This window comes from Mixophyes fleayi, chromosome 6, assembly GCF_038048845.1.
Source record: "Mixophyes fleayi isolate aMixFle1 chromosome 6, aMixFle1.hap1, whole genome shotgun sequence".
Taxonomy (NCBI): domain Eukaryota; kingdom Metazoa; phylum Chordata; class Amphibia; order Anura; family Limnodynastidae; genus Mixophyes; species Mixophyes fleayi.
Window position 1 is genome coordinate 214,351,696 of NC_134407.1, and position 13,793 is coordinate 214,365,488.

General features: G+C 38.3%; 1 protein-coding gene across 18 annotated transcripts in view; it reads right to left on the bottom strand.

Moving 5' to 3' along the window:
* LOC142159778 (uncharacterized) overlaps nucleotides 1-13,793 on the bottom strand; it is a 627,000-nt gene that overhangs the window by 145,523 nt on the left and 467,684 nt on the right. The window contains exons 1-2 of one of the 18 annotated variants that reach the window (XM_075214492.1): nucleotides 10,588-10,699; nucleotides 6,496-8,195 (exon numbers count right to left, since the gene is read on the bottom strand). The exons of 15 other annotated variants lie outside the window; for them this stretch is intronic. In XM_075214492.1, the coding sequence (XP_075070593.1) occupies nucleotides 6,880-8,195; nucleotides 10,588-10,672 (1,401 nt within the window). In that variant the 5' untranslated portion in view covers nucleotides 10,673-10,699 and the 3' untranslated portion in view covers nucleotides 6,496-6,879. Of the gene's footprint in view, nucleotides 1-6,495; nucleotides 8,199-10,587; nucleotides 10,700-13,793 lie in introns of those variants that run through there. 2 more of the 18 variants (XM_075214491.1, XM_075214476.1) reach the window with 2 other exon arrangements.

Genomic DNA, 13,793 nt, shown 5'->3' on the forward strand with positions numbered 1-13,793 from the left:
TGCTGGCTGTGTTGTGTCTGAGAGGTGGCGTTGTCACAGATTCCTCTGACACAACATAATCCTGCCTCAGATAAGACAGCTGGCTGTGTAATAAAAATAGAATAAGAAATAGCAAGATAATCGATGCATGTATTGATTTTACATTAAAACAATCTTTCTCTTGCACTTCTCAGCGACAGTTGAGGAATGGCAACTTATTGCCGAAGAAGTAGACAAATTGTGGAATATCTCAAATTGTGGTGGGGCCATAGATGGCAAACATGTAATAATTATGTCACTCTCTAAAAGTGGATCCTATTTCTAGAACTTCAAGAGATTCTTCAGCATTACCCTTATGGTCATAGGGGGTACCATATATGAATTTATCTTCGTGGACATTGGTAAAAATTGAAAAGTATCAGAGGGAGGGGCATTGGAGCAGACTCCCTTCCATGACAAACTTAAAAACAATGCACTTAATTTGCCACCACGCACCGAAACACAATTAGGACTCAATGCTGTATTTGTTGCTGATGAAGCCTTTGTTTTGCACAGTAATATTTTAAAACCTTATCCCCAAAAAAAGTCTTATACCTGAAAGTATGGTCTTTATTTACCAATTATCAAGAGAAAGGAGTTGTGGGAAATGCCTTTGATATATGGAGCAATAGATTTAGGATTTTCCGTACCGCCATAAATCTGCGTCTAGACAAAATAGACAAGGTGGTGATGGCTTGTTGTGTCCATTTTCTAAGGCGGAAAAGCCCCAGTGTGCGCAGCACACCTACTACTATGGAGTATACTCTAGAAGATGTGGAAGTGGTAGGGTAGATACCACTGGAGTCTTCCCAGATGAGAAACGCCAGAAACATGGTGAAGTTCAGCAGGGAGGCTTATTTGTAATATTTTAATGGTGAGGGTGCTGTGTCCTGGCAGGATGACATTTTGTAATATATATATATATATATATATAAATATATATATATATATATATATATATATATATATATATATATATATATATATATATATATATACATACATATATACATTCCCATTAAAGAACTAATTGTCAGCTTTATGCAAATAAATATTTTATGCATTAATGATTATGTATGTTTACTTACTATGTCACTTGCTGGCATGTCCATCTGGGGCACGTTGCTAGTAGATGGTCTGGCTATTCCCTGGTCACATGTGAGACGCAGGTCCACAACCTGGGCACAAAAACATCTTCAGCCCCTGCCCCTAATCTTTTTTGAGGCATCCAATTTATTAAGTTCCTTTTTGAAGATGGACCTCATGTTCTAGATCTTCCCTTTTATCCAATATACAGTAGCCTCTGGCTAAAGGGGAATTCTCACTCTCACCATGTCATCATAAGCAAAGTTCCTCTTCTGCCTATTGGAATACTCCTTTGACTTTGTTTGCCACAAGTAGGGATGGGACCAGTAGGCCTCAATGAAGTTCTTCATGAGCTCTACAGTTTTATCTGATGCCATCTTAAATGTTCTAGAAAAAAATTCTAAAACATGTCTTGTAATATATACATACACACAACAAAATGACCAAAACAAAGTCTTGTGTAATAAAGTACTTAGCTTGCTATAATGGCAATGAAATTAGATAAAGAATTCTTAGTATTCGTTCGTAAGATACAGTAACTTTAAGCAGAGCAGCAAATACCAACATGGATGAATGTTAGAGACAAATGAACATTCATCCACAATGCTCCACTCTGCAGCTAGAGCTTTCCTGATTGGCCCATACCAACTCTTAACACCCACGAATGCATTAGAAACGTCTATGTAAACAGAGAGGAGCCAGTCTGTCGCCAGCAGTATGTGACATGGCAGATGAGCTAGGGAAAGATAAAAGTGATGGAGGAACGGAGAGGGGTGGAAAAGAGATGCCATATGAAGGGGTGAAAAGAACCAAGCCACTGAGTCCAAGGGAGATGGAGATGATGCTGATAGTCCTGGACCAACATGACTACGACTGTCACAAGAAAAAATATCTTAAAGTTAATTACAGAAAAGAATTAATCATGCAGAAGCTGATTACGATGCTACGCGACAAACTAGGTAAAAAAAAAAGCAAGTTCCAGCTACAGAAAACATGGTCAGATTTGAAGAACAAGGAGCAACGAAAGTTGAAAAGAATACGAAACGAACATTAAAAAAGGTGAGTATTAGAAATGGTTATTAAAACTTTGTAAAACTTGATAGTAAATGGTGTTAGTAATTAACGATAACAATAACGATTAGTAGAACAGTTACATCTATTTACAAAAAAAAAACCACATGATGAAGTGTGCACAGCAACATAGGAAAAGAAAAAGAAAATGTTAGATGCGCTAGTGACTATAAAAAAGGAAAATACAGACATAGGAAATGGGGAAACAAAAAAGAAAGTAATTACAAATCATTGAAAAGTTTTAAGAACGTAATGTGGATCCTGTCCCTATATATTAAAAATTGTGTTCTATTTTACAGTTGGTATGGACCATCACGGCAGCATGCATGCCTAGACAAACCCAGAAGGTACATCAGCACAAAGTGATTTCAAGCAGCGTCCAAGGTGAGCAAATGGTAGTAGCCCCACTGAGTGTTAAAAACGATGTTGTGTCCCGTTTCATCATTAAAAAAAAGTTAATTTTCCGTTTTTCATTTAGATACCATCGTCATTTCTGAAGAAAGTTCGGAAGGAGAGAAGGAGGGCCCAAGCATCAATAGTCCTCTGGCTTCCGGTGATGGGAAAGGTGTGGCAGAGAATGTAGAGAAGCTGAACAAATGTTTTAAAGAATTGAGGGCAAACATAAATGATGTCAAGAAGAAATTCCTCAAACTGGGTTTGTTTCACATGCATGAAAAAGTAATGGTGAATCGGGTAGTCAACTTAGCGCTTGGATTCTCCTTTGGCATGATGGACATCTGCTAATGTGTACCAGACCCGGCTGTGCCTCACCAACCTCTGGAAGGATCCCCGCTGCACATTGGACCCTGCCTCAGGTACAGTTTTCGTATTACCTTGCTGCTAGTCTATCCATTCCTCAAGTCTGTAAGCTCAGTAGGGGCCACGACCTGCAGTTTCTCAGCAGCCAAGCCCATCCTGCCTTGCGAAAGTTCTTGGTGAAGACCTGAGAGGCTGTTAGACTCCGCACCCTACTGAGCTGGTGCCAATACTGACTGAGGGACTCCCCTGAGCATAACACTTTATTAGCGTTGGCATAACAGTGAAACAATTATATAGAGAGAAAATGTGTATAAAAATGGTAATAATATCAACAATGTCAACAGTGATCCATACAGATGTTCCGTGTAACAGACACTTGTTATGTAAGACAAAAACAGACCTGGGATTTAGTCTGGGCATGAGTATCATTCATAACTGTGCAGTAAAGTTACGCTTGTGAACCATAGGAGAGAGTTGTCCAGATAATGTGCTCTATCCCCAAAGGTTGGATGGTGTTTGAGTGCTATGTCTGTTAACCATGGAGTTGTCCTAATAAAGTACCACAGATCCGCATGGTCTCTTCTTGCTGTTGGGTGCGTTATTATATTATATTGCTGTGGTGAGCAATTATATGTTGAGTGTGTGTTTGGACACAAGGTCCAACACCTGAGAGAGGGTGTCACTAAAATGTATTAGCTAGTAGGCTGATGGCCAGGATTTCGTTTGTTTTGTTTGCAAGCTGGTGAATAAACTAGCTGTGGCTTTTAACCTTAAACCCGTGGACTTGTGTGGTTTACTGCTTCTGTTCGTCGCCATCTTCCCCCAAGGAGATGGTACCTATTCCCCTGATGGTGTCACAATATATATATATATATGTATGGAAAAGAATAGAGGAGGAGGCGCACAATAGTGTAGAATGATAATATAATGGGATCACACAGGAATCCGTAATGGGACCTTATCACCAGTGTAGAGTAAACCAGAGAGATCGTGCAATATATCACCCGAGTACACTAGTGAGGATATAAGCGTACCAGAAATAAAAACTTTGTAGCTTATCTGTGACGTTGTCACACAGACTTAATCACAGGTCACTCAGTATGAACTACGAAACACTAAACAAGGAAAGGATCACCCAGGTCACACTTGTGCAGATATATGCGTACCAAAAATAAAAACTTTTCAGCTTATCTGTAAAGATGTCCCACAGATTGTTGCATACAGGTCACACTTTCTCCATAACTGGATACCCAACTAATTGCCTCAGGAGATGGAGTAAACAAAGGACCACAGATGTAATATCTCAATGAACACTTTTATTAAATGAATAGTAGCCACTTACATATCAAGTAGCAGATAGTAGACCTATCTGTAAACGACCAATTCCCAGTACAGTAGGGAGAGCAGCAAAGAATCTCAACGCGTTTCGTCTGTAACAACAGACTTCATCAGGAGAAAAAAGAAAAAAATAGATCTTATTTTTGTGTTATATATATATATATATATATTGGTATGTTAGCAGGCATATCACAGGTACATAATACAGAATTGAAGAAATGAACACATCATGTGTAAATACAGCTGACTTTGTTATTGAGAATCTATGTATTTTCACACGTGTTGACAATTCATGTCGCACACACTTGCATACAGGGACACATAGATGACATATGGAGCATGCAAAAAAGGTTTATTGCTGATTCACCATTTAAAAACCAACACTATTTCAATGTGCTTCACGTGGGAGAGGTAAAAGACAACATTATAAATTTAAAAATACACGCCAAGAAAGGAGTCGCTGTTGGAGGAACTATCGGCAGACTGCAGAATTGGCATCACACTGTTCCATCGTTTAGTCCATTTGCAAAATCAAATGATATGATGTTCTTTGGAAAGATAAAACAGGATCATTGGAGTGTACACACTAAACGGTCGTTTATTGTGTAATCAGCCTGATAATTGGGTGTAAAACCTGTAGTGTGTACCCAGCCTAAGAATAGAACACCTATAACTGAAGGTTTAATCACCAAATTCCAACTACATGTGTAGTGCTAAAATTATATCATTCTTATTAGTGTCCTGCTTGTGAAACATGTAATGCGCTTTTCTATGTTTCCACTCGCACTAAATACCGTTGCTGACCTTTAACTGAAAAATCACACTTTAAATAAAAAGACCTAACACATATACTCTGGTATCCAAATACAATCCAATACATTTGTTTACACCCTAAATAATATAATAGCATATATCTAAAGGTTGAGGGTTTTTCAGGCTACAAATCTGTTAAAATAATGATTCTTAAATGAATAACATATAATTTATAAATATTTATTTATTAAAACCAGTAAGTGTGCTTAAAATATGAAGTCAAATTTTAAAAAAACATTTCATACAGGTCACATTATAAAACAATGCTATTTTGTGGCAACATACGTTAATTAAACAAGGGGAAGTCCCCAAAGGATAAACAATAAAATACCTAGTAAATTATAATTGGCTAACAGTGTTTAATTTATGTTAAATACATTTACTTTCTTAATTCCTATTGGACAATGATTTCCATAAATGTTTTAGCACAACATAGTGCATTGTTCATTACATTTTGATGAAAGTCAGGAGAAATACGAAAGTCATCTTGCTAGTTTCGAGCTATTAGATGAATCCGTGTTGAATCCTATTTGATCCAGAGTTTTTCAGAAATCAAATTTTCAGTTCTTGTGGCTAATGATTTGATCAAAAAAATAACGCGACCAGGAATCTGAATGTGATTATGGTGCAAAGCTTCCATCCCTTGAGGTCAAGGGAAGTGTGTACTTTTACAAATGTCTGCACCTGGACAATGCTAACCGGTGAACTACAGTGTAGAAACCCCATGTAATTTATATTTTGTGCTGTTTTTCCTGTAGGAAACCATGACAAATTGTATGCGGAGATGAAGAGGGTGCTGAATACAATAGACTTCTAGACACACAGATTTTTCAAAACTATATGGATTTCATCCATAGCCGGGGATGGCAAGTATTTACGTACATATTTATTTATGCTATATTTCTAATACATTTTTATTTTATTCTTAAAGATCCTAAAGAAGAAGGAAATTAAGGAGTTTTGGAACCAGTGATTGCTAGATGTAAGAGACATTAACACATTGATTACTCTTACTTTGATCTAATGGTAACTATATGTATGGAACTTTTTACGAAGAAGATGGTAGTGGTTTAGTTTTGAAATAAACGTTATTTTAACATTGATTCTTTAAATTCTGTACTATTACATGTAACGTATGACTCCATATTTTAGATATACTTGTTAATCTCTAGTGGAAAAAATGCAGATTGCAGATAAAATACATTAGCATGACACGGGGTCCATCACAGGAATCCATGAATATAACTGGCATATGGTGGAGTGATGGCATATTAAGTGTTTATTATTTATAACTTATATGACTGAAATTTAATTGCACATTTTACTTTATCAAAGTTAATTTTAATGACACTGTTGTTTTCTAAGGTGTTTGACAGTTTTCAAATGTTGGAGGTTGTTAAATTTTTAAAAATACTAATGATTTATGATTTTCTCGTTCTTCATAATTATGTTGAAGAATTCTAAAGAAAAAAATGATTTTCACACTATATGGATTTACAGTTGATATACATGCATTGTACATTTCAATAACCGAATAAACCATTTTTATACTTTCAACTATTGCCTCATAATAAGTTTGTAAATAGACAATGAAGTGGGGGTAAAAGAAAGTGCTTTACTAGTAAACCATTTCCCACATTTTGATGCACAACAAAGCTTGATTTCGTGTGTAAACATTTCTGCAACTCTATACACAAATATTTGTATACGCCTGTGTGCATTTCTATGATGTAGAACAAAGTTTCATTTCTGGTTAAAAAATTTCCCACACACTCAGAGAAAATGTATGGCCTCTCACTTGTGACTCATCTGATGTTTAATTAAAGATGCTTTATTTGTAAAACATTTCCCACATTCAGAGCAAGAATATGATTTCTCTCCTGTGTGAAGTCTGTGATGCAAATAAAGACTATGCTTCTGGTTAAAAGTTTTCCCACAATCAGAGCAAGAATATGGCTTTTCACCTGCATGAATTTTCTGATGTGTAACAAGATTTGATTCCTGATTAAAACATTTCCCACAAATAGAGCAAGAATAAGGTTTCTCTCCTGTATGAATTCTCTGATGTTCAACAAGATTTGATTTAAAGGAAAAACATTTCCCACACTCAAAGCAAGAATAAGGTCTCTCTCCTGTGTGAACTCTCTGATGTATAATAAGCTGTGATTTACTGATAAAACATTTCCCACATTCAGAGCAAGAATATGGTTTTTCTCCAGTGTGAATTTTCTGATGTTTATTGAAATCTGATTTACTATTAAATGATTTCCCACATTCAGAGCAAGAATATGGTTTCTCAATTGTGTGAATTTGCTGATGTGTAACAAGGCTTGATTCCTGATTGAAACAATTCCCACATTCAGAGCAATATGACTTTTCTGAAGTGTGCCATCTCCGATGTCGAACAAGTTCAGAATTAAACCTAAAACATTTCCCACAATCAGAGCAAGAATATGGTTTCTCTCCCGTATGCATTCTCTGATGTACAACAAGATATGATTTAAAGGAAAAACATTTACCACACTCAGAGCAAGAATAAGGTTTCTCTCCTGTGTGAATTCTCTGATGTTCAACAAGATTTGATTTAACAGAAAAACATTTACCACACTCAGAGCAAGAATAAGGTTTCTCTCCAGTATGAATTCTCTGATGTACAACCAAATATGATTTAAAGGAAAAACATTTACTACACTCAGAGCAAGAGTGTGGTAAAGGTTTTTTATTTACTGTGTGACATCTCTGATGACTAAGAAGTTTCCAATTCGTTGTAAAGCATTTTCCACACTCAGAGCAAGAATATGATTTTTCTCCTGTGTGAATCCTCTGATGTACAAGAAAGTTTCTTTTTGTAGTAAAACACTTCCCACATTCAGAACAAGACCAAGATTTGTCTACAGTGTGATCATTCACATTTTTCCTCTGGTTACTAACATAGCTGAGGTTATTAAAACTTTGTTCTCCAGTGAAAGAAGATTCCAATTTCACTTCAATAAGAGTAGATGTAAATTGTGTATAACCTGTGGGTGTATAAATGTCAGTGTGTGGCAGATTTCCTTCTTCATACGAGACCGATTTCTTCTTAATAAGAGCAGATGGATCTTTATGTAGTTCTGCTGGGAAAAATGAATGATGGTTAGCTTTAAGAAATGTTAATTTAGCCTCACTATTAAATCTCATTGTCTATTCCTTATGTATTATCATCACGGATTGTGACTTTCAGCTTTAACCAAAAAAAGCCATGACCTCCACACCAAAAAGCATTAAGGGACCGTGCAATCAGAATTACTCGTTGGCAAGTCCCCCATCATCACCTCGTCCTCCCCTCTACCGCTCTTACACAGAAGCTATTATAGTGTTTTATCACCACTACTCATGATAGTATCAGGAGGAATCCCAGGGGCTTCAGACAATAGGAGAGGGTCACCCTCATGCTCTGATGCCGCTGCAACTAGCGTCCATTTGTCAGAATCTCATTTTGATACATCTACCCACCCGGGTATTTTCTTTTGGGTTTATCGTTTAGGGTCTGGACAAACACTCTGACAAATTTATGTCCACAAATTCTCAATGCGGCCAAATGTTTGGTAGCTAATCACTGGAAATGCCCAGATCTCCCTCCTTGCAGCAAATGTATAATAAAATTTGACACCTCGCAACAATGAATGAAAATATAAACATACACGCAGCTCCTATAATGGTATAAGTGTAGAGTAAGAGGGGGAACTGGAACTGTGAGGAAAGACTGAGGGACCGCGGCAGGTATTGTTATCTACGACATAACAGGCTTACTAGTACAAATGTTCCACTGTCTCAAACAATGGTGAAATTATGAAAAAAAAAAAAAATATTTGATAACCAAACAAAAACAAACAGTAGTGATGCAAGAAAAACTATATAAATAAATGCAACCATTGTATTTGCCTATCTTTTGTTTTTATTTCCTTTACATCGACCAGCGACCCAGAGCACATTATGTGATTCACTAATACTAAAAAACCGCACACCAAATATGTAATACACTTTTGATTCAGTCACTATATTGTCATTAGCAGCACATATTCTACAATCTAGTGTGAGGATACCACCCTTAGCTGGGATGGCAATTACCCTCTGTGGGAATCAACTCACTTGGGTAGACCAGAGTATATCCAAAATAAGACTATTACAACAGCACAACACCACGAGACATACACAAGATACAGGGTAAATGGTAGCATGTATCCTCCAGCAGCCTCTTGCAGTCAGCGCTCCAACGTAATAATCTCGGTCTCTTTCTTCTTTAAGAAGAAAGCTTTGGATTGAAGTTAACCTCACATTCACTATACAACGTCACCTGTTGTTACTATATCACACTATGTTGTGTTTTTGTATTTTTTATGCCATGTCATCACATATTGGAGGAAAGATTTGAACAAAGTGACCCACACATCTACGTCTAAAATTTAAGTATACTTTTTATTTATATATTTTTTATTCACATATATATGTTGTTAAGAAGATAAGATTGGCCTATATATATATATATATACACATCTATGTGACTACAGCCAACAGCGCTGAAACATCCCTATATCGATTTTATTTTATTGTATTCAACATTGGAAATATTGTGTGATTCCTATAGGTGTGTTTTGCAGCAGTGGGTTATTAGCGCAATCTACCCCTTCTTACATATTACTCTATTAACCCGCAAAACTAGATGACGGAGGTCTTCACCTATAGCCGCCGCCTTTCCCTTAGAGCTTGATGCGCTCACCGGTACTCATATGCCCCCAGGACTTAGCTCCAGATGTAGTGTGGGTTGGTAATACAGGACCACAGCGGCGGGCCAGGAGACTGGTAGAAAGCAGCGGGTGGTCAAAATGATAGCCAAGGTCAAGGGTCACAGGCAAGCAGGGTAGTCAGTTAACACGCCAGAGGTCGGGGTCACAGGCAAGGTAGCAGGGTCCAAGGTACAGGTCAAAAGGGTCAGGGTCACGAGCAAACAGGCAGAGTCCAAAATCCAAGCAAAGGTCATACATGGGAAATCCAACAGAATGTTCACAGGACAGGGTACAGCAAACAGGAGCAGGTCAGCAAGACTGGGTAAGACACGCTATAACCGGCTAAGCCCTCCCTGCCTTAAATACTGACTGTGGCCAATCAGAGCCTAGCTCTGTAATTCACCCCCAGCCTGTGCCTAATACAATTAATGGGCTTAATAGGCTACAGGCTAGTAATCTATTTGCGCACGTGCCCGGCTGTCCTCCATTGCCGGGATGCGGCGCTACAGTAATTAGCGTCCGACCGTTGCCTTGGCAACGGCCGGGCTGGATCCGGAAATGACGTCCCGGTCGTCAAGGTGACAGCCGGGACGCTAGAGGGCGCTGGGAGCGAGCCGCGGCGGTACTCGTAACACTAATAAATATATATATATATACATACATACATACACACACATACAGACATAGTGAAGGTATCTTCTATACACACAGACAGAGGTGTAGTTAATTCTCCTCTTACCCAGTGATATGAGAGGCAGCTGATCTTCCATCATCACGTCCTTGTACAGACCCTTGTGTCCTTCTAAATAGTCCCAATCCTGCATGGAGAGATAGACAGTGACATCCTCACACCTTATAGGAACCTGACACACACAATTATTACTGTGCATAGTTATGTGGGCATTATCTCAAACAAATACATTAATAAAATTTTAAAAAAATAATCAGACACTACAATGGTGCATGGGTTGTATCACAAAACTTATCATTAAATTCTATTAGAGCTGAACACATACACATTTAGGAGAGAAGGACCAGAGGTGACAAACAATAAATAATACAAATAAGAGGATTTCTGTAAAAAGAGCACACAATGTGACATTGGAGGGAGGAAGACAGATCAATGATATAAGGAAGAACCTTTATATTGAATATGTGATATATCCATGGAATCGTCTCCCACCAGTGGCAGGGGGGTGGGGGGGACTCGTCCAGTATAAGAATACATGGGACATGGGTTTAACCCGTTCCTTTGTTTAAACATTTAAATACAATTTTTAATGCCCCCTATCCACGTGGCACCTAGCACCGGTGAGTTAACCCCTCCATTGCCGGGTATTAACCCTCCCCGCACAGGAGCTTCATTTCAAGATGGCCACCGCACCCGTGCGGCAGCTGCTGCTCGAGACCCGGCCACACTTTATTTATAAAGCACTGACATATTATGCAGCGCTGTACAACGAGGGGATCATGACACAAACATGTTACATACACTGACATGAAACAGAAGGTATAGATGGTCCTGCCTGAATAATCTATAGGGGTATTGGGAACACTTGTTACATAAGGTAGAGAATAACACTGACAGCAGCTGGTGGGGACAGTGCATGTGGCTATAAGGCAGCAGCATTATCAGCGGACAATAATAACACCAATGACAGCTGAAGTCATTGGATCCAGCAGCTGCAGCCTCTTCATGTGAAGACATTCCTCAGCAATACCATATAATTCCCATAACTGCAGTATAATTCCCCATTGACTTCACAAATTATTCACCATGACGGAACTGTTGTTATTGCCAAATCCAAGTATATCCTGACAAATAATAAGCTAGTCTACATTTTACCATCATACTGAGATATTGATAACACTGATCTGGTCACAAAGCTACAAAGTACTGTGGTCATTAAGTCTTTATAAATCATAAGAGAAACCCTGATCATAAACACTTTACAATAATAATAATCCCTTATATCCATAGGGGGAACTTCTAGATCAGATGTTGTGTCCTTTATATAATAATAACCTCTCATAACATAAACAGTATGTGCTGGGAGCTGCCTACTATCTCTTCTATATAATAATAATAACCTCTCATAACATAAACAGTATGTGCTGGGAGCTGCCTACTATCTCTCTTCTACATAATAATAATAATAATAAACATAGATAATAGTATAATATTACCTCCTCCTTAATCAGCCTCCACCATAACCCGGATGTACTAGGAGACAATAAATGACGTCAGGAAGGGGTGTAACCATATACACGCCGCCTCATGTGGTAGAAGAGGGGGCTGCACCATGACCAACCAATGTTGTTCCTGAGAGACTATAAGAAAATGGCCGCCGCTCTCCTACACTGAGGACAGATGTTTTACTAACTTGTTCCCTCTAGTTACACTGAGTAGCGAGAGTCTAGCTCCGTGTTGTACACAGGTTATTATCTATCTATTTACACCGAGGAGATGTGTGCACTGATATTCCTTCTAATCAAACGTCCGTATAGGTTAACTGCTGTATCTGAGCATGCGCGTTACTATAGCAACCAAGGAGCTCACTCGGCGGCCATGTTGGATTAGGGCACTAGGAATTGTGAGTGGGAAACACAGAACAGAAGTGAAATAATTATTTCCCCAGCTAATTCATGGTTAACAGAGATGAGAGGACCTATTGGTTATTCCTGTCCAAATGTCCTGTGTACCTATTCTATGTTCTAATATATACACAGCATATGCCATATATTATGTATGCGTTGAATTGCATGTTGTGTTACATTATACACATATGATACATATAGCTATATGATTGGAGCTCCTTTCTCTAGAGGCTGCAATAATGTCTTTGCAGGCTTCGGAAATAACCATTTTGATGTCACTGTGGGGGAGATTCAATTAGCTACAAGGAGACCAGGGGGGAAATGTATCAACATACTTGCCAAGCAAATCCATGGCAGCCAGGTCATGCTGGCACTTGGAGAACCACAAGTGCCAACATGGCCTGACACCCATGGCTGGCTTAGACCTGTAGTCCCACAAAACAAAATGTTAAAAAAAAAGAAAAACCACACCCACATTATTAATACCACACAAATTTAATTAAAAAAAACAAAACAGTAAATACATAACACAACCTTTTCATTACCACAACAATTTATTAAAAATAAATCCCAATATAATCACCAATAAGATGTCTTCTTCTTTTGTCAGCAGCTTTTAATCCAAATTTGCTTGACACCATGTCCCAAAATAATTGTAGTCCACAAAGTCCATGTTTGAAGTCTTCTTATCTTCTTTCACAATGACCACCATATTTGTATATCCAAATCCTGAACATGCTTGTTAAAAAAAAAAAAAAAACAGTACGCAATCGAACAAACAGCGTACAAGCATCCCGACGCTAATGAGTATAATACAGCTGAAAGCTATATTTATAGTCTATGGGGAATACCCAAGACAGCGTGGAAAATCCCCATAGAGTATAAATATAGCATGCAGCTGTACACAAGCCTTAGATCACCATGTGCAAATATTAACTGGAGAGCTGTAAAGCACACCGCCATTGGACTCTCTGGAGTGACAAATCACACTTCACCATCTGACAGTATGGCGAAAGTATCTGGGTTTGCCAGATGCCAGGAGAACACTTCCTACCCCAATGCTTACTGCCAACCATAAAGTATGGTGGAGGAGGAATCATGGTTTGGCCTGAGCCCCTTAGTTCCAGTGAAGGGAAATCTTAATGATTGAAAATTCTGTGCTTACAACTTTGTGGCAACAGCTTGAGGAAGACCCTTTCCTGTTGTGAAACAGGAATACATAACAATGCACAAAGCGACATCCATCAAAAAATGGTTTCCCATGTTTACTGTGGAAGAACTTGACTGGCCCGCACAGAGCCCTGACCTCAACGCCATCGGATACCTTTGGGATGTATTAGAATGTTA